Source organism: Macrobrachium rosenbergii, chromosome 10 (assembly GCF_040412425.1).
Source record: "Macrobrachium rosenbergii isolate ZJJX-2024 chromosome 10, ASM4041242v1, whole genome shotgun sequence".
Lineage (NCBI taxonomy): Eukaryota > Metazoa > Arthropoda > Malacostraca > Decapoda > Palaemonidae > Macrobrachium > Macrobrachium rosenbergii.
This window is the reverse complement of record NC_089750.1, coordinates 75,184,707-75,207,655: the sequence shown is the minus strand read 5'-3', so window position 1 is coordinate 75,207,655 and position 22,949 is coordinate 75,184,707. Positions and strand designations below refer to the sequence as shown.

General features: G+C 36.8%; 2 protein-coding genes across 27 annotated transcripts in view; one reads left to right on the top strand and one right to left on the bottom strand.

Annotated features, from left to right (window-relative positions):
• mbc (myoblast city) overlaps positions 1 to 14,920 on the bottom strand; it is a 74,309-nt gene extending 59,389 nt beyond the window's left edge. For 12 of the 25 annotated variants that reach the window (XM_067110830.1, XM_067110834.1, XM_067110835.1 and 9 more), the window contains exons 1-14: positions 14,283 to 14,920; positions 11,542 to 11,693; positions 9,779 to 9,904; positions 9,366 to 9,511; positions 8,063 to 8,180; positions 7,391 to 7,483; positions 6,832 to 6,987; positions 6,012 to 6,160; positions 5,182 to 5,292; positions 4,706 to 4,835; positions 3,375 to 3,584; positions 1,963 to 2,120; positions 1,255 to 1,372; positions 518 to 686 (exon numbers count right to left, since the gene is read on the bottom strand). In XM_067110830.1, coding sequence (XP_066966931.1) covers positions 518 to 686; positions 1,255 to 1,372; positions 1,963 to 2,120; positions 3,375 to 3,584; positions 4,706 to 4,835; positions 5,182 to 5,292; positions 6,012 to 6,160; positions 6,832 to 6,987; positions 7,391 to 7,483; positions 8,063 to 8,180; positions 9,366 to 9,511; positions 9,779 to 9,904; positions 11,542 to 11,693; positions 14,283 to 14,328 — 1,882 coding nt within the window. In that variant the 5' untranslated portion in view covers positions 14,329 to 14,920. The remainder of the gene's footprint in view (positions 1 to 517; positions 687 to 1,254; positions 1,373 to 1,962; positions 2,121 to 3,374; positions 3,585 to 4,705; positions 4,836 to 5,181; positions 5,293 to 6,011; positions 6,161 to 6,831; positions 6,988 to 7,390; positions 7,484 to 8,062; positions 8,181 to 9,365; positions 9,512 to 9,778; positions 9,905 to 11,541; positions 11,694 to 14,282) is intronic. The other 13 variants (XM_067110837.1, XM_067110838.1, XM_067110839.1 and 10 more) reach the window with 2 other exon arrangements.
• Positions 14,921 to 20,859: 5,939 nt separating this feature from the next.
• Positions 20,860 to 22,949, top strand: part of LOC136842903 (actin-binding Rho-activating protein-like) — a 26,750-nt gene continuing 24,660 nt past the window's right edge. Inside the window, exon 1 of one of the 2 annotated variants that reach the window (XM_067110829.1) lies at positions 20,860 to 22,008. In XM_067110829.1, coding sequence (XP_066966930.1) covers positions 21,994 to 22,008 — 15 coding nt within the window. In that variant the 5' untranslated portion in view covers positions 20,860 to 21,993. The remainder of the gene's footprint in view (positions 22,009 to 22,949) is intronic. The other variant, XM_067110828.1, reaches the window with a different exon arrangement.

Here is a 22,949-nt window from a genome sequence, read left to right as displayed (position 1 = left end):
ATCACATGCCTAAGCCATCTCAATCTTGGAGAGAGTTTCAGTTTGTTTTCCAGTTGCTACATACCACAACTATATGCCCTTCTCCATTTATAATATCTTCCCAAAGCACTCAGGGCATGAATCTTACTTAACATTCAATGGTCAAAGGTTATGAAAACAGCAAAAACCCCATTCCCTGTCCAAGTGCTCTCAGCGTAAGTTTTAACTTTTACTTACACCTTAAAAGAGAACACAGGATAAATCATCTTAACCCTTTTACGACTGTACAGTGTATTTATAAGAACTATTTATGCTGCAAATGTAAAGCTTTCAGTATCAAAGACCAATGCACTGAAAAAATCATAAAACTACAATATAAATTGCACATGCAAATAAGAAGGTATACTTGTCAAACTTACAAAATAGAAGAAAAATTATCAAAATCATGTACCACTACTCAAGATGAAAAACTTTTGTTAAAAGCTGATTCCAATATTTTAATTTCATATATGCACTTGCAGCTGAAACACCAACTCACCATTCTGAGTTAACTTTGTGGAACAAAAAGTTGTGGATATGGTGAAATTATCCTTAGACGATGGAGCAAGCCCATAATTCCAAACTTTGTTCAGGTCTTCACCATTCACTCTCCTCCAAGATAACTTGAGATAACTTATGTCGTCGTCTTGCCATTTCTTCGGATCGATCTGTCGACCAAAACAATGAAGCCGTTAACATTTCTGACTAAGGAAAACATTTGGTAAACAAAAATTCACCAAAATTAACATTTCTGATTCTGAGAAAAATTTGGTTAATGAACTGAAGTAAAAGGTAAAAGGGTCAGGTAAAAATTAGATAAAACAAGTTCAGGTCCAGCACAGGCAGTCAGTCCCTGATTATCGGTGGGGGTTCTGTTCCGACGGTGTGATGGTAAGTTAAAATCGCTGATAACCAAAGGTCTGCGATTTCCAGTGCTTATCAGCACCAAAAACCACCGATTTTCAGTTATCTGCGCCTCTCTTAGGTATGTATAGACACCAATAAGCAGAAATTGACACATAGCAGCGCTGAAAATTGCCAATTTTCGTCACTAGACAAGCACTGAAAAACTGAATTGCCAATAACCAAGCCCGCCAATAACCGGGGACTGCCTGTATACCATAAGTTTAAAAAATTTTGTGAACCGTATCCTTTTAATTCAAAGATTTTGGTATTCTATTGGTATGCTACTTGTACCACACTGAATAATGAAACAATTTTATCTAACAAGTTTACCTTATAAATAATAAGATCATGTTCCGTATTGAACAGGGTTGTTCCATTTTCCTGCATCAGCTTCACAAAAGACATTGAAAAAGGCTTTTCACTCTTGTCCTTCACGTCATTTGTAGACCTGAAAGAAATAAGTAAATAATATTACACATTAAATTACACAAGTTTCTAAAATAGAATACATGACTGAAGTCTTGAATAGCATCTGTCGCTAAGAACGTTAACAGTGTTTCACAACAAATGTGTTATTTATGCTGCTCATTTTCTTTGTAACAGAATGCTCCCATACAAAAGTTCTCCATACATGAAGAACAGCTGTTGCTGCAGCAACCCTGCAAGCTAAGTCTTCTTTTAATTTGAGAACGAAGAGCGCAGGATTCATGCAAGACCAAGATTGTTGGCTGCTAATTTAAAGTGAATTTCTTGTAAGGTAAATATTGTACAGCACTTAACACGCAACACTAAATTATGCTGCTTTTTCTTAACTCTAAGATACAAAGTTTTGGCTCTGTGACTAAACATCACCAATAAACATTTACTGCTCCCAGCATGCCTTCAAAACTACTGCACAAAAGATCTTTATGCACTGCAGTTTAGCTGCAGGAATGTAAATGACAAATTCTTCCCATTTTAATCATCTTACTAAGCTTAAAGATGCCACCTGAAAATGCTCTCAACCAGGCTATATTTCAGTCTTTTATTTTACATTACCTGTGTTTGAATGTAAATTTGATGTGGGCTTTCTTGAACTCTTCAATGGGTAAAGCTATTTTGACTGTTTCCATCCACTTTGGCTTATTTTCGTGATGGTAAGTGACAGAACGGTACTCATCAAGTGGTACCTTACCACATCCTTGGTGTATCACTCCCTGCAGTTGAAAGCACATATTGAAAAAATCACCAAAACCTTAATAAAGTTGATATAAAGTTATGACAACGTAAAGAAAAATAAAATTCTCATGTCAGGTTTCTATAATTTCAATTGTCTAATCATATCTCAATGTTAAGTTCTTGATGCACAAGATAATTGATTACAATATCATTATTAAAAATTACATAGGATATTCCTTAAAGTAAAAAGAAAAAAAGGACTCTTTCAAAACAAAAGCATAGTACAGCCTACACACCCAAGTTGTTAGTAACATAAAACAGATTCTAGTGTAAGCTAATATATACATTTGTTGTGGAGAAGACAGAAGAATATGAAAAAGGAATGCGTAAGAAAGAATTAGACCATTACAACATTACGTTGCTGAATTTCTGTATATAACTTATATATAATTAATAAATCCATGTAATAAAATATTATAATACAACTCATAACAATGTACTACCTATGTTGTACTATACGTAATATCCTATCACGTGGATTTAGCACTGTTGTTTACTTTATCAATTCCTTCATTCCTGCTACAAAACCCTTCTACTTGCTCAGTTAATAAGAGTGGGAATATGATGGATCAGTAACATTATCAACATCAACCATGTGCCATTACTTACTAAACACTGCAATTCATCATGATCCCTGCTTTGAATTGACTTTCATTTTCTTTTCTCCTTGTTAAAAACTCATAAAGTTATGTGGTAGAGAAGGTGACTCTTTAGAAAGGACTTAACCCAGAACTAGATCTGAAGTCCGATTTTGCATGCCTTCATGAGTTTGTAACCCTTTTGCTTATTCTTACGCCTGCCAATTGCTTTTCACGAAGCACTGTAAATTCTCTCTGTTTTCTTTCCTTTCTATATTCTTCTTTCTTCTCCATGACTGAAAATGACTTCCTTGTTTCAACAAAAGTGAGCAACATTACATAGAATAAAATAGTATAGAATTTAGGAAAAAGGCACAGCGCTGGGGCCTGTGAGATCACTTAGTGTTGAAAGGTGTAACAGGATGAGAACCTCACAGTTGCACTACGAATCAATTGTTAGAAGAGATGGAAGAAACATGAATGGAGGCACAGTAAAAGGAATGAAAGGGGTTGCAGCTAAGGGCCGAAGTTACACTGCTAAGAACCTTAAGTAATGCCTACAGTGCACCACATGAGGTGCACCGACTGCCCTACCCCCCCATGCCATGGGGAGAAACAATAAATGAAAACACCTAAAACTTCAATGCAACTTACAGGTATAACCCTGCCTTTTTCATTAACGATTCGAATTGTAACTTCTACATTCCGATCGCTCGTCTTGGCCCCTCTCGAAAACTCGCCCGATATCAGAGTGATGTACAAGTCGTTGCGAACATCACCAGGCATAATGACATCAGACAGGCCTAAACGAAGAGCCACAGGAACATCACGCAGAGACACATAATGTGGATTATCCTCGCGTAGCTAAAAATAGAATGGGGAACATCCTTTTGAGTCACGACAACAACAACTAAGGCATTTGGGTTTTATTTTAAGGGAAATTTACTTCTTACTATGTCCCTGACTTTTCTCATTTTATGAAAACAAAGGTAAATCCTATAATTTCACACTAATCCTATGTCCCATCATACAAAATATATAAAAAAACCTACTTAACCAAAACTAAATCATTATTCAATGCATGGTAAAGCAGTAGATATTTGTATACTGGTAAAATTATATTCACAGCAAGCAATTTTTCTCAGATAACACATGTAAACTTGCTGGTTCAGCTAACACTTAAAGACTGGTAATTGCCATATACAAAATATATGACACATCCAAACAACATTAACCTTTAGAGATTCAGGAGGGAGTCCTAAAAACTCATCTGTGATTACTGATTATGGTGTCCTTTTGATTGAATGCTTGAACTTAATTTAGCATATCAACAAATGGTATACAATACAAATAAAAGCTCAAATTGGTGAATTTACGTAAACCAGATTAGTTGAGGTCAATGAACTGAAATTTCCCTGGCTAAAATTGTATAAAATAAAGTAGGGTTTCAAAAAACAATGAATATCATACACACAAAAAATACAAGCTCTTTCAAAATGGCTCATCTATAAGCTAACTGAATGAGCTAAACAATCAAATGCACAAATAAATAAGTGAACTGAATACAAGTTTATGAGGGTTCCGTTCTTTGGGTGTGATGATAACCGAAAATTGCCGCTAACCAAAAATCGGCAATTTTCGCCCCTTTTCAGCAAATTTTGGGGCTTATTGGTGCCGAAAAGTGAAGATTTTCAGTTATCGGGACTTCTGTTAGGTATGTATTGGCACCATTACCCAATTATCGGCGCCAATAAGTGGAAATTGACAATTTTCGGCGCCGAAAATTGCCGATTTTCGTCGCTAGACAAGCCCTGTAAAGCCAGATCGCCGTTAACCAGGGACTGCCTGTACAAAATACCCAGATGATAAAACCGTCTTCATACAATGTCAAAGAAAAAATCCAAATAATAAAACTACAGTAGCAACACTGTACTGTATTTTTGTAGTACTGCCTACCCCTCATAAAATCAAATAAAGATGATTACCTGTTTTAAATCTCCATTAATCAGCTCAAAAGAAAACCATATACCCTGTGAGTTTGTCTTATTGTCTTTGATGGATTCATTTCGAGATGACAGCAACTTCTTCATATCTAGTGTCTCCTTGTCACCACATCTGAAACAAAGGAAAGTTTTGAAATATTCCCTATCGGACACATTTACACAATCAACTTGGATTTCATTATTTATAGGCTTCTGTCACTGTTCTTTGAAGGTTAACATATACAATGAACGTTCAAGGAAGTATGGTAAAGCTTAAAACTGAATATTTCCGACATTTTCTACACTTACAAATATACCTGTATTTGTCTCTTAGGGATAACTACTGAGGAACTAGAAACTGAGACCACACATTTTTCTTACAGTTTTTCTTATGTGTAAAGATTAAAAAATTCACATGAAAATATACATACAGTGCTACATAACTTTTAGAGAAGTATCTCATTAACTCTAAAACTCACGGATAAAATGTAGCACAGCAGTCCTTTTCCTTTGCATCGTTCCCATCAAGCGCAAGCAGTTTCATTTTTTGGAAATAGGACGTCATTTCCAGCATTACAATACCAAAAGGCCTGCAACCAGAAAAAAAGGGTACAGAAAAACCATTGAGACAAGCTGGGAATACATTTTGTTTTCAAACAAACCAATTATTCATAGCTAAACTAGGACTATGGGGCATGCTGTCAACAAGCTACAAATAAAAAAGTGAGGCTTAATCTGCAAGCTAGCAGACATTTTTTCTTTTTCTTTTCAAATGGCAATGGAATGTCTAGAATTCATGAAAACCCCATTTTTAGACTAATGTAAGTGGGTTTATTAAAACTCTTTGCATTGTTCAACCAAGGCTGAGAGACAGAATTTTAAGCTGTAATGTAATAAAAAAAAAATTGTTGCTATAAGCTGCATAGTAGAAATATCCTCAATAAAGTTTTAATTTAATTTCCCTAGTTGGGTTCCAGGTTTCTTTCCATAGTACATCATGCTTACAAACTTGAGAGAAGAGAATAACGTTTGAATACTGTATACACATCTACAAAAATAAATTTCAAAGAAAAATAATTTGTAAAACTAATTCAATAAAAAATCTAATAATGTACTTGTTTTACAGCTACTACAGTGTATAAGTTTTGTGCCATGGCAGTAAATGTTATCAAGATAGGAATAAGAAAGGTTCATAATCCTGCAAAATTTCTTGAACTTTTCAACAATGCAATTTTAATCACTTATTCCCACAGAAAAATGAAAAAAAAGATGACCAAAACAAATCGATTAATAAACAAGAACAAGCTACCTTCTCATGCAATCTGTTGATGTCACTCTCTTTGTTAGCAAAGCAGATGTCCTCTTGGGATCCACCTCCTTCGTTGCCATGGAGCCCTGACGTACAACGTACCCAATCAACCACAACTGACTTTCGTCTAATGTAATTGTACTCAGATCCTGCAAGACACAAAAATTGAATTAATTTAGGTTATATATAAATCTTTCATGCCATAACAACTAGAAAAAACAAATGCCTACTTAATTCCTGGATTTGCAGAGTGTATCAGTAATAGGCAAGACCTCCCCAACTAGGATAAGTCCACTTTCTCACATGACAAACATTCTCGAATTCTGTACACATGCAACAGATGTGTATCGATTACTGGAAGTAGGAGGAAGGCACGGACAAGACTGTTACTTTTTTCTAAGACTACAAACCAAAGCCTTTATTATTTTATAGTCTGCAGCATGCATGCACGAAACCAGTCATTGAACTTGGAAACAAGGATGCCATGAGGGAGAAGGGGGTAAGTGGGGGCTAAAGGGGGGGGGATCAGACTTACTACTATGAGTATGGTGTGGTGTTCAAATGTTCAATTGTTTACACATAACATGATACTTGACTTTTGCAAACATTATTACTATTAAACATTATTTTACCAAGTCCCCTGAATCTCAGTTCTGGACTCTCATAGTGACTGCCAAAAGGATCTGTTCTTAAATGTGAGGTGAAATTCAGCTCAGCAAAAAGAGACCAAAGTGAACAGAAGAAAAAGCAGAGTAAAGATTCACGGAAATATAGACATTCATTCATATAGTGCTGTACTGAGTTAAAATCCATCACATACTGTAAAAAGACATTTGAGGTTCAGCAGGAGGTCTGGATGGCCATTGTAACCCTCTTCTGCCCATGGGATGATGAATGCCTCTGTCAAAGGTTTCTCCTTTCCTTCCTTTGCATCTCCCACATACAGACCCAAAGAGATTTCTGAGGACTCTGGAACCTGCAAATGACATAGGCAAAACTATAAGTAAAACACGTTCATAATTCAAGATTTAAAAGCTCATTCCCTCTTAATTCAGCTTATGAAAATTAAACTGATAGTAAACTTTTAATGACCATGCACTTTACATGCCCAACAAATAACAAAAACTGTTTGTGGGGCATGACAATACTGAACCTATTAAAGGCACATATGTAATAAGGTAAGCACAGGTGACATACAGCAACTTCCTGGATCTTTTATACAGCAAAAGAGTTCCCATACATGGAGATAATCATCACTGAAGCACTGTGCTTGCAAAATATCCCAATACACTCTAATATAATCCTTGAAACATTAGACTACAGCAACAAATACAGTAGTTCTTAGTTCCCACTATGAATCAATTCCACGGACTACTTGCCTTAATAATGATATTTGTAAAAGACAGAAGAGCTGTCCATGACAAGTGAGGCTTTCTACGGACTGTTGGTATTCGTCCATCCGATTCTTCCAGCTGAAAAACAAGTTTACAATTCATTCTTTGCAATCAGGAAGGATAATCCTAAGATTAGAAAAGCCTTTAACCATATGAATTTGTAAAGTAAAAATATTATAAAAATAAATATACAAATCCAAGTCATAAACATTCAGCCTTGTTGTAAGTAAAAGCTACAACTAAATTTGTATTCCTTGTAAATTTGGCCATAAATTACATATTACCACACACATACCAATGGAAAAATTGGCCAGAAATTACTGTGTACACATTACTGTACACATTCATTCACACATACCAATGAAAGCTCAAAAACACGGTCAAAACAGTTAACAAAAGGAAAGAGACTCTACGTAAGCAATAGTGCACTAATGTAAATCTTCAAGTTGTAAACAAAAGAACTCACTGGTTTCTTACAAAGCACACTAAGTTTCTATCAATAACAAGGGATGCTTCTGGTCTTTTTAAGATTTCCATATACGCATCTATTATAATTTTATCTTATCAGAGAGAGAGAGAGAGAGAGAGAGAGAGAGAGAGAGAGAGAGAGAGAGAGAGAGAGAGAGAGAGAGAGAGAGAGAGAGATTTTCTATCTACCTTCCGCAGCCGTGCGGCAGCTTCATCGTGATGTCGAAAGAGCTTGACGGCAGAGGTGATGTCCGGATTCAAAATATTTCCGTGATCATCTCGAACTACCAAGTCAAGGCCTAGACGCCTGAGAACACATCAATACATGATTAAATCAAAATAAAAATGAACCAAGATCCTAGACATATATCTGATCAGTATGCGTTACTATCAACAATGCATTTAAAATTTATCAAATAACTTCATTTATAGCATTCCAATTTCAGAGCAGAACTGTCCAGACTATAGCTTAAAATTAACTAACTGCTGGATATCGTAATTCTATGCCTAATTAGTCATGACAAAATCATTTGCAGTACAAATATAAATAAGCTGCCAATTAAATTTACCCATATCTAATTTCTTCAATGACTTGAATTATTCATATCCTTCATGTATAAATGTTCTTCTATGTCTATAATAGACATATGAAATTAAAAGAAAAAATAGCCTACGATCTTTATTCAAAGCAATCTAGTTCCACACACCACTAAACAATATTTCTAAACTATAAAAGGGGTTAGCTAAAAGGACAAACTTTTCATTGGAGAGTGACATTTGGAGCAAGACGAGGTTAAATTACTTGAACACCTAGGCGGCAAGAGACCAAAAAACAACTGATGAAAAGTAAAAGATGAAAAGATGAAGGAACACTACAATGATCCTTAAAAAAAAAAAAAAAGTTCTAATATCATCAAGTCTCAACAAATCTCTAGAATAGTTTAAACAATTAGTGAGTATTTAAGAAGTTGGCCACCTAGACGGGAAACCAAAGGGAACATATCAAAAGAAGAATACATAAAAGATAGGGCTATGGGGAAATTGCAAAGTTACTATTGTACTGCCTGTGATGGTGAAACCAACCACCTCTGTTAAACAGACTTGACCCACTGGGTAAAGTTTGTGAAAATCATACATATACTATATTCAGGAAGAACACAGTTCTTAAGCCTAGGAAAACTGTGTTAATGGTAAGGCTAGGTTATTATAAAATGGAATTGGGGAAGCATTTCAAACGCAAATGACGTGTCGCTCTCCTAGATAGGTTATGACGTAAGCTAAGAAAGAACAGCCTTATATACTTTCACATACAACTTTCTCTTTTCCCTACAGCTTTAACAAAATGTTACATAACACCCAACAACTTCCTTCGTTGCTAAACACTTACCATCTCCCTATATAATTGCTACTTTACAGATCTGACAAAATACACAATATATTTATCAACTGAAAATGATTAACCTAGAGATAACACAATTTCACGCCTCCTTACTCATTGACACGATCAATTCCATGGGTTATGCGATGCTTAAGCTGCTTCAGCTCATCCCCAGGGAGTTGTCCAGAAAGAATCTTGCTGCGGTGAGCTATGATTTCTTTCATGGTGTCTCGGAGCAGAGCGAAGTTTTTGTCTTGCTCCTGAAAGTACACAGATCACTTTATGCTGATAAAACCTATGCGTTAACTTACAAGCCTCTACACAAAAATAAACTTATTGCACACATTATGATTACTGTGCACTATTCACTCTGCAAACTGGTAATGTAATTGTTAAGTAATCTGCACAGTCATTTATTAACTTTCAAGGCAAAGGCTCATTGAAGATGTTGTAGCAAATGAAATGACTGTGATACAAGGCAACACAGTAATATAAATACACAGAGAAGAAGTGTACAAAATGCCCACCACATAAAGCTTTCTCAGTAAGACTCCCCATTCTCGCAGTACAGCTGTGACCTCTTGTACAATAGGTGGAAGCCGCGGTGTTACTACTTCAACTAACCCTGTTTTGTCCACGATACAGTCTTTAACCTGAAAGAATGAAAGGATAAGTAAATACATAAATCATGATAAATTTGAAATTGTGATATTTCTGACAAATTTCAAGAGCAAAAAAACTTCCATATCTCTGAGAAACCGGAGAAAAATGTTTACCTGTATAACTTAAAAACTGTTCATCAAGCAATTCTATTCCATTCCTATGCACTGGAATTTACTATACATTGCAAATGTTAGAAATTCCTCTAGATTTCAAATACAAGTATCAAAATGGCAGCAAGTGTAGTGTGTTACTAAACGGTCATACTCTACACTAACTATTCTAATTAAAAAATAACCCAATACACTATTCAAAGCATACTTGAGGAAGGTATAATTAGCTTAATACATCTGGAACATTGAGAAGTCCCCCAGAGGTCAAAAAAAAAAAAAAAACTACCAGGGTTAAAACTAGTACTGTACAGCACTTTCTGCCTGTGTAATAATCTAATCAAATGATTATGCATGTGGGATCATACTTCAATCAAAATATGGTTTGGCTTGGTGCTATTTTATTTATAAACAGTATATACAATATACAGTATATACAATATATATATATATATATATATATATATATATATATATATATATATATATATATATATACACAGCCAGTCCCCAGTTATCGGCAGGGGTTCCGTTCCGAGGGTGTGATAACGAAAATCGCGCTAACCGAAAATCAGTGATTTTCAGGGCTTTTTCAGTGATTTTCGGGGCCCATTAGCGCCAATACCCAATTATCGGCACCGATAAGCGGAAATTGGTGATTTCAGAGCCAAAAATTGCCGATTTTCATCACTAGACAAGCGCTGTAAAACCGGATCGCCATTAACTGGGGACTGCCTGTATATATAGATATATATATATAAATACATATATATGTATGTATGTGTGTGTATTTGTATTTTACTTGATAGCATGTCACAATAAATATAGCAGAGACAACACGAAAGTGCTTGGTTCATTCTTTTATTTTATTCCTGTGGCCCCTGCTACATAATTATGACATCTGCTATGTAAATATACACTACAGTAAATGTATGTATGTACATTAGACACACTGTATATCACAAATTCTATCCTACTTATCAAATCAAAATTACCGTACTTCATTTACAGCATAAATGTTAATTACCTCAGCAAGTAAAATTAGCAGCAAAACTGAAAAAAGAAACTGACATAGTAATTTGTTAGAGAGAAAAGACACTAATGATAAGTATCCTCTAGTGCTAAAAGCTAAACAAAATTTTCATGTCTTCGTAAGACTAAAATACTGAGTGCTTCAGCAACTATTTGAAACTCAGCAATTCCCCTGGAACCCAAACCATGCACAATTACAAGCGTGCCTTGTATAGCATTCGCACTCAGTCTCGGCATACATCTTCAAGTATTAGTCAATAAATCAGGATGTACTTGAAAAGTTTCTTAATGTTGTATCTACTGTATATAAAAGACTTTGCAAAACTCAATTCATATCAACCTCAGCTTCTACATCAATCCATTTAATTATTATCTTTATCCTAAAACAGCTTTGCACCACATTCAAGTCATTACCTTACCACACCAATAAAATTGCCTTATATAATTATCCCATGAGGATACACATATGATGTATGATCTACACTCACCTGAATATAGGATTTAGGAAACACCCCTCTCAAGGACTTATTATGTAATGCATAGCCAAAATACCATTCTCCCAATTCTTCCAAGATATGCACTGTTTCACCGACATTGAGCTTAATGCATGCATCGTTGATCCCAGAGAAATTGTAAATGGCTGAAAAATCAAAATATAACATTAATAAATTACTGTATAGCTGTAAGGGCTAGGATTAAAGATATATACTACAACAGTTATAAGAAAACAACACAATTAAGATAATGCAAAGAAGAAACAGTAGTTGCCAGTATGTCTATTACGTACTGTACAGCGTACTATGAAAAAATAAACCCTGCTGATATGCTTATCAATAATATTATATTTTCTCAATCCTTCCTGATCCTAAGGGTGCCAGAGTCCTTTAAAAATTTAAAAAAAATTTGTTATTTAAACTCTATAATTCAGCGAAGTTTACAAGCCTAAAATATTTTAATACACAATAAATAAAAAATCAGTTTAATACATGTACTCAGTTACCTAATGCTAACGGCATTACAACAGAACTTTATCATCCTTATAAGTTTTTTAAACTACTGTCTACCCTAATACTAAATTTACTTCATATTCTGGTTTATCTGTTAAAGGAAACCCTAGCCTAAACTTTAAGCTAGTCTACAATACAGGTTAAGCCAGATTCAGTTTAAACTACCTCAACAAGACATTAAATATTAAGTTCGAGTCAACTTGCACAACCTTACTGTAGTCCTTGGGGAAACTCATAAACAAGTGATCTGCCCCACCAATTATAATCAAAAACACTTTAAATACAAGAAAAGTCCAGTCATTAGAAAAAGTTTATACATTTGGCAGGTATTAATCTGACCCAGTCTTGCACAATGCTGTCCTCCTCCACGGGAAATAGCAATTCATTATTCTAGCTCAATACATGAAAAACGATGGCCATTGGCTATATCTGGTGATGTAATCCTCTTGTACACATGGTGTACAAAGTGGCCTTACATGGTCGATACTTTTATTCTAGATTTTGCATTTTTATTTTTCTTCTCTTTGGTGTAAGGGCCATATTTTTCCTGAGAATGTCACTGATGTGAACAATAGCCAGGGGCCACTCTGCCCCTAGTTCTTTTCAAGCACATTAGACAGCTCGTCAATTAAGAGGTTGTGAGTCGAAGGCTTTTTAAACTGAACCAGGTCAAACTATGTCACACCCATGCCATACTTTTGGCCAATAGAAATAAATTTTCAGTATGTCGATGAGGTCTACACTTATTCATTTTGAATTTCGTCACTACATGAGCGGTACTACTATGGGCAAAGGCGCAATGAACTAGTTATTCATTTCTTGAATAATTTTGTCACATCCACAACTCCCAAGTTCAAGGATATATTATTATTCTCCAAGATTAATGAAATATGTACGTTTATATATGAAAAAAGCCTGCTAAGCAGTATGACTGGTAGGTGCAAAGCACTTAAATAGAAAGCAAGTGCATTTTAAAACCAAAAAATATGAATACGTCAACTCTGAATAATTTAAGTTGAATATTTTTATTTTTTCTAATGTTAGGCTAATGGATAATGTTAGGGAAGGCCAATGGTGAGATACTTTTCACTTGGTAACACGCTAAGCGGTAAAACTGAAGTCTAGTACCATGGCGTGGTTCCTTCCAGTCAGCAACCAGAATATTTACGGTCTTTCACTTATGTTTATCTCCTTTGTTTATATTCACGATATTTTCTGTCTTTTGCTCGTTTTCATGTTCAGCCCAACAGCCTGGTATTAAACAACGCACCAATTTTGCACATAAACTTGTAGTTACTGAAACAGAGGAGCAAGTAGAAGCCTTCAGTTTATAAGCTAAATTACTACAGATTAGGGAAAAACTGAACATTACAGCCGCAGCTTGGTTCCCACCAGCTGCCGACCGGAATAATTTCCACCTTAATGTTTTTGGATGATGTTTATGATATTTCCCATCCTTTGATCATGCTTTTTACTCTTATCCCCAAGGAAACGGTACTAAACACGGCGACTACTTCGCAATGTACGCTGGTATTTACCAAACCAGAGGGGCGTGGTAATAAGGTGGTCTTCACTTTCATCCTGATTACATTTTTACGTATTCTTCTGCTATGTAGGCTATCATTTTTAAGGAGTTTCATGGGAGGAAATGTACCCCACCCGCCACCCCACGTTTGGATTATAACATGGGAAGGTTAGGTTAGGTTGTACCCCAGATGAAATATGACTTCGAAGGTGATTTTGTGCATAGCGAGACAGAAGCCCGGGCCATTGCAATATAGCCTAGGCTACATTAGCAGGAAAAGTGTTAACCTGTGAAGAAACTGACCATAAAATATTGAGTCTCATTTCAAATTGGACAGCTTCATTTGCGTCTCTCATATGAAGGCAAAATTAACAACAAATATCAAGTGTTTCGTTTCGTATCCTTCTTCATCGAGAGTAGGCCGTCGGTTTATACAGGCCTGTACAGTATAGGCTACGTAGACTAGCCCTATCACGTAGGCCATTTTTCCCTAAATCTATTTTTTTATATAAATAAAAGTAGCTAAATCATTTTTATCAAGAGGGCTTGCCTGAATTTTAGGCTACGCCTTCGTCAGCCCACGGGGAATCGGATTAACCCAGCCCAGCCTATGACAGGACAGGCCCCCGTCGTGTGAGTCTGACACTTCCCCCCCGCTTTCGCTCTCTCTCTCTTTCTCGCTTTCGCTCTCACTTACCAACGCCATATTTATCCTTGTCTCTCGCCGGTGTCCAATTCATCATCGCAAGGTTAACAACATGTCCCCCTCTCGGAAAACAAAGCACTCTCTCTCTCTCTCTATTTCCGGATCGCTATCTCCGCATCCTGTGTGTTTTGTAAACTGACTGCACAAGATAAACAATAGGCGCCGAGACCGCCCTCTCTCAAAACATCGGCCGAGGGGAAACAAAAGAGCATCGACGCCTCGCTAGGAGGGTCGGGAAGGGGATCGGAGCCCCTCCGATCCTCTCCGAACCCTCTGGCGAAAGGGTTGCGGGGGCCATCACCTACACGTTACGCCTTCGTATAGGCGGGTCAGCTGTATCGTATGTTGCCGGAAACTAGAATGGCAAAAAAGATGGTCGTAATTTAATCTGCGACGATCGCGGCTCCTACGTCCCTTATCGTGACTCGCGCGAGGTCGGTGGTGGTCAGACGGTTCGCGGTCGGTCGCAAAGTTTACGGTCGCAGTCGGATTCGGGCGGTTTTCGCAGCGGTTTTGCGACACGTAACTTTTTTTTTTTTTTCATCGGGTTGGACGTAGATTTTTGCGATCCGCGAGACCGGTCGCTTGTCGTTGAAGTTGTGTGTGTGTGTGTGTGTGTGTGTGTCCCCCTGAGCAGACAGTTTTCTCTTTCCTCGTACTTATTTTCCGCTTACCAAAATCTTAGAATTAATCGTTATTTAACTAATAATGCTTGAACGTCATTTGCGATTCTCTACGTCATACTTGCGAATATGACGAAGGATTCTATAATGACTGCATTGAAAGAACAGACAATAATAATCCTAACAATCCATGAATATTCATGGCAAACATATTGCGAGAAATTTAACTGTAAGGTGGCTACTGAACCACGCGCCTGTGATTCAGAAATCTTTTTCTGGGAACAGCGAGTTTCAGTTCGTCCTGCTCTCTCTGACTTTTGAAAGTTGAAGGAATGAAACGCCACAGTACAGAAATAACACAATAATGACAAGTAGTATCAAAACTATGGGGGCGTTGACATTTTATTTTATTATAATAATGATGATAATCTGATGCTGGTGTTCTATGTGTGTTTCAAAAGAAGACAATAATATTAACTCTAGAGTATCATCTCTACATAATCAACACATTTCCCGAGGTAAAGAAAGATTATACGCTGGCATATTATATATATATATATATATATATATATATATATATATATATATATATATATATATATATATATATATATATATATATATATATATATACACACACATTCTTGCCTCTCCAATATTTATTTATATCAAATAATCCCCACATAGCTACACCAAACTAAAACGCAAAATTCTCGGATTTCAGAACACCTGAGTATCCATGGCTATGCCATGTCATGATAAGTTGGGCTTGGTTCAGATGTCGAGCACATCGGTCTAGCTCACTGAAGGAAAAAGAAAATTGGTGTTAGGACTTCACTTAATCACACGGTTACGGGTACCCTTAGGCGTTAGCTACAAGGATCCTTATGTCTGTCCCCACCACTACATCGAGAGAGAGAGAGAATTGCTTTTCCTTAAAGTCTTATAACACGAGAGAGAGAGAGAGTTACTTTTCCTTAAAATCTTATAATCACGAGAGAGAGAGAATTGCTTTTCCTTAAAATCTTATAATCACGAGAGAGAGAATTACTTTTCCTTAAAATCTTATAATCACGAGAGATATAGATAATAATAAATACACGAGCATGAAGTCTTAGATCCCTGGAGAGAGAGAGAGAGAGAGAGAGAATATTAATTACACATGAACATGAAGTCTTAGAGGCCTGGCAAAGGCGAGAGAGAGAGAGAGAGAGAAGAGAGAGAGAGAGAGAGAGAGAGAGAGAGAGAGAGAGAGAGAGAGTTTGAAGGTAGATACCATGAAAACGCTGACCAAAAGGTGATTTTATGTCATATTTACACATTTGCCACAATGGTGGAAAGAGACGCATCATGAATGCTAGGCTGATGGGGTGGTAAAAAGAGTTCGAACCTGTCTCTTTTATTTAACTTATTTATTATGTATCCATTTCGCCAAGAGCATTACTGCAGTTACGACTGAATTTCCCCTTATTTCTCCGAAGACTTTTCGTCCTTAAGACAAACGTATGATTGGTAAAGAAGCTTAAAATGTCACCATTTTACGCCAAATTAGACCGAAAGAGGACACGGGTCGAAGATGAGTGACGACCCTTCTATCATTTCGCAAGTCGAATAAGGGATTGATTCAGCTCATCTCGGCAAGTCTCTCTCTCTCTCTCTCTCTCTCTCTCTCTCTCTCTCTCTCTCTCTCTCTCTCTCTCTCTCTCTCGATTTACAGTGAGTAAGCAATTGCATGACCAAATAAATTTAAATTTAATTCACACTCGGTCGCTTTTAGTTTGTAAATTAAACTGAACACGTGAAAAAGAGTTCTCCTTCACTAAAATGAAAGAAGCATTACTAATAATCAGGCAGTTAATGGAACTTTTTAATAATAGGTTAGATGTGACAGGAACACAAAAATTACTTGAGAGAGAGAGAGAGAGAGAGAGAGAGAGAGAGAGAGAGAGAGAGAGAGAGAGAGAGAGAGAGAGAGAGAGTCTAGAATTTTATTTTGTATTATTAATTTTCTTTTTAGAAACAAACCAGCTTTCGTCCAATAGTTTATGAAACTGTTGAAACACCACATAGGCCTAGAGACAAGTTCCTACACACACCGCTATCTGACTTACGTACGTGTCTCGAGTGAAACAAGCAAATGAAACGAGCTGTCCAGAGCCGTTCAACGCTTGCAATTCCCTGAACTATTTGTACTTTACTTTTTTTTTTATTCCTTTAGGCCTATTAGGTAGAAAACATTATGATAATCGCCAGCGAGAGAACAACTTATTGTGCTTATTAAAGCACATGATAACTTTAAAGGAAAAGAAACTGGTGTTATTATATATACTGTACATATATGAGTGTTTGTATATGCGTGTGTTTACGATGCTTGAATAGCAACTTTTTTTAATGAGAAAAAAATATTTTAACTGTTTTGAATTTGTGTGTGTGTGTGTGTTTAAATGCCTGAATAGGAAAAATATATTTTAATGAGAAAAAATATTTTAACTGTTTCTGAATGTGGTAAATATGTGTATTTATATATATTAATTCACAATGTATGATTACTTAAATCCATATAAATATATATATGTTTGTATGTATGTACAATATATGTATATATATAATGAAAGAATGATAACATGAAGACTATTTACTAATTCTATCGTCAATTTGTTAATAAAGATTCTCAAGGCAAACACTGACTTCTCACTTCTTCTCTAAGAGCGACATTCACTTGTGATTCATATGTGATTTTACTGCGACTTAAATGAATACGCTGGAAAATTCTTCTTGTTATTGTGTGATACAATGAATAAAGGCTTCAAAATTACTGCAAAGCCTGGATGAAAATAAGATGGCCTGAAAACATAGGACTATGTCCGCACTGCAGTACCAGACGAACCCAGCCTCGACATGACACTGGCTCTTGCTTCTATAGCAAGTCAGCTCTGTGTAGTTTTAGGGAAGGCTTTCCCCCTACTGAGGGAGACAGTAGTAGGATGTATCCTCCAGGTCAGAAGGAGAGACCGTAGCATTCTTTTTCCTTTGAAGCAACAGCTCAAAATCATCAGGTGTGTATATTGGTGTTGCTGAGTGTGTGAGCTAGCGGGTGTATGATACATGAAGTCCCAGTCTGGATAAATCTAGATATCATTCATCAGTAATCTCCACCACAACTTGGAGGCACAGAACATTTATGTACTTCGTATATTTCTTAATTAGAGATTCATCTAACAATTTGTAAGTTACGACAAAGAATCTTACACAGTATTTGTGTCCTTTAATACTAGATGAACTAAAGTACAGCCTGACAGGTTGTGACAGCCAAAAACTTACAAAACTGATCTAGAACATTAATTTTCTGCAGCAAAATTCGAGATTATCAACTTCTTGTTCAATACTTAACTGTTTTCTTGTAAGTGAGACTAATCCCTAGCCGATAATGCACGTTGTTTTATGAATGAAGAGAACTTTTAATCGCTTTGTTCTTTGTCCCTTCCTTGGTCATTTTGTGGCTTTTCTATATTTCAAGAATTGGCAGTCTATTTTACGCAGACTCAACACGCAATTTCTCGAGCCTTCGCTTAATCCATGAGAATCTTAAGAACAAATGCACGTTGCTTTTTCGAAGAATAAACATAAAATTCTTTTAATGAATCGCAAAAATGCATCATTAAGCTTATTCCCGAGTGCAAACCAGGGTAATTCTAGGCACAGAGGAAAATGATAAATGCAAAATTATGAAGGAGGAAAAACCAGAACTAGGAAAATTTTAGGATAAGAGGAAAGTGGAGCCAGCAATATGAGAGACTATAATATAGCACTAGCGACAGAATGTCGGTTATCTCCGCGTCAGTGTAGTACATTAAGCATGATTATCGCTCGTTACGCTTTCTACCGCAAGCAAACGAACAAATAAAATCGCAGTTGTACCGGAGCACCAAGTGGCGTTGATGGATGCGCTACGTCACAATGCAAAGGTGAGGAAGAAGAAGAAGAAGAAGTAGAAAACTGAACATGTACTCAAAAATATATAGGCTACAGAATTTGAGTGTTGATTAAACATGGAAATTTGATGTGATTTGGGAGATTTATTTACTTTTTTTATTTTTGCAAAGCTACAGTATTGCATTTGAGAGTCAAATCACTGGAATTAACCAGCGAAGTCTGCATAAATAGGCCTATAGGCCTATATATATACATATATATTCTGAAAGAATAGTCCAATAAGCCGGCTTGTGTCAGAATCGTGTGTTCCCCTTCGTCGGGATGTGTGGTCTTAACACGGAAGGATGTCAATTGTCAATTCTGCTCCCGCTGAAGGCCATCCTGTCGAGGAGAGAGAGAGAGAGAGAGAGAGAGAGAGAGAGAGAGAGAGAGAGAGAGAGAGAGAGAGGTATAGCAGGATTACGATTTATCTGGTGGTGCGCAATCACTGTATTACGAGGGGAGAGAGAGAGAATGAATGAGTATGGCGGAATTACGATTTATATGGTGGTGCAAGATCATTGTCCATATAAAGGAGAGAGAGAGAGAGAGAGAGACAGAGAGACAGAGAGAGAGAGAGACAGAGAGACAGAGAGAGAGAGAGAGTTAGCGAATGAATGAGTATGGCGGGATTACGATTTATATGGTGGTGCAGGATCACTGTCCATATAAAGGAGAGAGAGAGAGAGAGTAAACGAATGAATGAGAGAAATATGGCAGGATTGCGATTTATTTAGTGGTGAGAAATCACAGTCCGTCTAAGAGAGAGAGAGAGAGAGAGAGAGAGAGAGAGAGAGAGAGAGAGAGAGAGAGATTTAGCGAATGAATGAGAGAAATATGGCAGGATTACGATTTATCGGGTGGTGCAGAATCACTGTCCATATACAGGGGAGAGAGAGAGAGAGAGAGAGAGAGAGAGAGCCTCTCACATCTCGTACAACAGTAATATTCTGGTGGCTCCAACAACATAGCTGTTACGGAGATTCCATCTGTTGCAGAGTTCGTTCGTGTATGTGTGTACATAACAAACATTGTTTAAGCTCTCTATACCATGGAACGTACGATTGCGCGCGCGCGCGCGCATAATAACACGGCGCTTTGAAACGCTCCTGAACAACGCTGGCACAATGCAGTCATCCTACCGTATGACGTGGAATCAGAAACCAGTGTTTAAGGACCGCTTGGCCTACTTCATAGTACGGATTTCGTTAGGCTAATTTGCCCACCACTTTTCTTTCTCTCTCTCTCTCTCTCTCTCTCTCTCTCTCTCATTAAAAATGTGCTGATTCGCAATTATAATAAACGATATATTAAAAATAATAATAATTAAGAGTAATAACGTAAAAAAAAACATGCAATCACCAGCACTGTTTATGAATATCTAGTACCATCTCTCTCTCTCTCTCTCTCTCTCTCTCTCTCTCTCTCTCTCTCTCTCTCATTGAAAAATATGCTGATTTGGAATTGTAATACACGATATATTATTAAAAAAATAATCATTGAGGAATAACGTAAAAAAACATGCACTCACCAATATTGTTTATGAATATCTACTACCATCTCTCTCTCTCTCTCTCTCTCTCTCTCTCTCTCTCTCTCTCTCTCTCTCTCTCTCTCTCATTAAAGATATGCTGATTCACAATTATAATAAACGATATATTAAAAATAATAATCATTATTAAGAGTAATAATGTAAATAAAAAACATGCAATCTCCAGTATTGTTTATGAATATCTAGTACCATCTCTCTCTCTCTCTCTCTCTCTCTCTCTCTCTCTCTCTCTCTCTCTCTCTCTCGTACACACACATACAAGCACAAACATACACAAAAGAGACCGCTTTAGATAAATGGAAGCCGATCATCTCGGTAACACGCACAACAAAAAAATGGAAAAAAGCCACGTCACTGGACGTAAGTCGCTTTTGAAAGCTTCCCATGACGACAGGAGGCTTTTGTCATTTGTTATGTAGGTGGAGAGAAAGTTTATACATAGGAGAAGAAGAGTCAAGTTCTCTCTCTCTCTCTCTCTCTCTCTCTCTCTCTCTCTCTCTCTCTCTCTCTCTCTCATTTTCTTAGGTTAGAAAATATTTATCTAGCAAGGCGACAAATGTACAAGAAGCCGTTTACAACAAACGCCACATTTTCTCTCTCTCTCTCTCTCTCTCTCTCTCTCTCTCTCTCTCTCATTTTAGTATGTCAATTTGATCAAGAGTCGTTTTCAAGCGCGGTATCGTTACCTGGTGTAAGCGACTCGTGGATACAAGGTTTAAAATCCCGAGCAATTCTGATTGGTTTTCGCCTCTGCGACCCGTTGGTGACTTTTGAGGGGGATACAGTTATACCTCCGATTGGCTTACTGACCGTGTGCCGTGCGGAGTGGTCGCTTTCAGACATTAAAAAAAAACAGATGTTGACTGGTTTTAAGGGTAATATAATAGCTTTAGGTGATGAGAAATGAGAAGTGGCTATAGTTTGCTTGAAGAGGGAGAGAAAAACGAGTTGGTACTAACTTTTGGGGTGGCGCTGGCGCCAAAAATACAATGATGCTCGTAGCCAGAAACAGGTGCCATCCCTGGCGCCACTTCTTGAGCATGGAGGAAGGGAAGTGGAAAACATTTCAGGATGAAATAACGAAAGCATCAGCGTTCGCCTGCCAATTTCGATAAAGGGAAGATGGATAAAGGTCAGCCACACATACACAGGGGCGGTATTGCCAAGCAGGGAACTCACGCACGGGCTGGGAAGGGGCGTGGTGGGGGGAAAAATGCACATCGTACAAAAAAGACCGCAACATTTAGCTGACCAATGAACGACTAGATGAAGAGGCGGTGCAGAAGTTTCCACCTACCAGGCCGAGAGAGAGAGGGAGGGAGAGAGAGATAGAGAGATCCCGAGGCCAAAACAGAAGGCTCCGAGGTGTGTTTGTGTGTGGTTGTTCAGGTGGACAGGTAAACGACACAGGTGACAGAGAAAGAGAGAGAGAGGGAGGGAGACTTACCTACCTCACGAGGCAGAGAAACGTTGTTTCCATCGGAGCAAAACGGTTTTTGTACCTCTCGTTTTAACGGATATACAGTAGGCCTAGTATACTTCCACGACACGCAGCATGGGTGACGCTTCGGTGAGTTCTATTAATAATTTCTTTTCTTTTTTTAACGTTCTGACAGATTTTTTGGGGAAACAGACAATTGATCAAAGATCAGAGTCCCATAGGGACCTTGTCACCAGGTGGTGAGTGGTTTTTATTTGTTCAACGAGTATTTGAATTCATGGCAGTGTTCCACAATATAATATTCATCATATTGTTGCATCATAAAAGCTATTTTTTTTTTACCTCAGGTGTAAAAGATCCTGTGGAAATAACAAAGCAGATTTGGGTCGCCATGTGAATTGTAAACCATTTAACATTAGTGCCACTATTCAACTGATTTTTTTTTTTTTTGCAATACCGTATGTTTAACACAAAAAAACTCAGATTAACATGTCGTTACAGTCAGGTTCCATTCTCAATGTAACATCCATTGTTAAAATGTGATTATATTCCTACTTCGTGAAACTATATTATTGAAAAGGATTTTTTTATGTATATGCATTACGGTATGTTGACATATAAATTCAACTCAGCGTGGCGTGTTACAATCAAGTAATATTTTAAATTTAACATCCTTTGTAAAAAATATGATTACTTTCCTATCTCGTGAACTTATATTATTAAAAGAAAGATTAAATATATTTTTGTGCACTACCGTATGTTAAAAAAAATTTCAGATTAACATGTTAAGTTACAGTCAAGTTCCATTCTCAGTTTAACATTCTTGTGTACAAGAAAAAAAAAGTTATTTTATTCCTATTACGTGAATTTATAATACTAAAAAGGATTATTATTACCTTTTTTGTATGTACATTACCGTTTATTGAAATATAAATTCAACTCAGCGTGGCAAGTTATAATCAAGTTCCATTTTAAATTTAAAATCCTTCGTAAGAAAATGTGATTATATTCCTATTTCGTGAATTCATATTATTGAAAAGGATTATCTTTTATGTATGGACATTACCGTA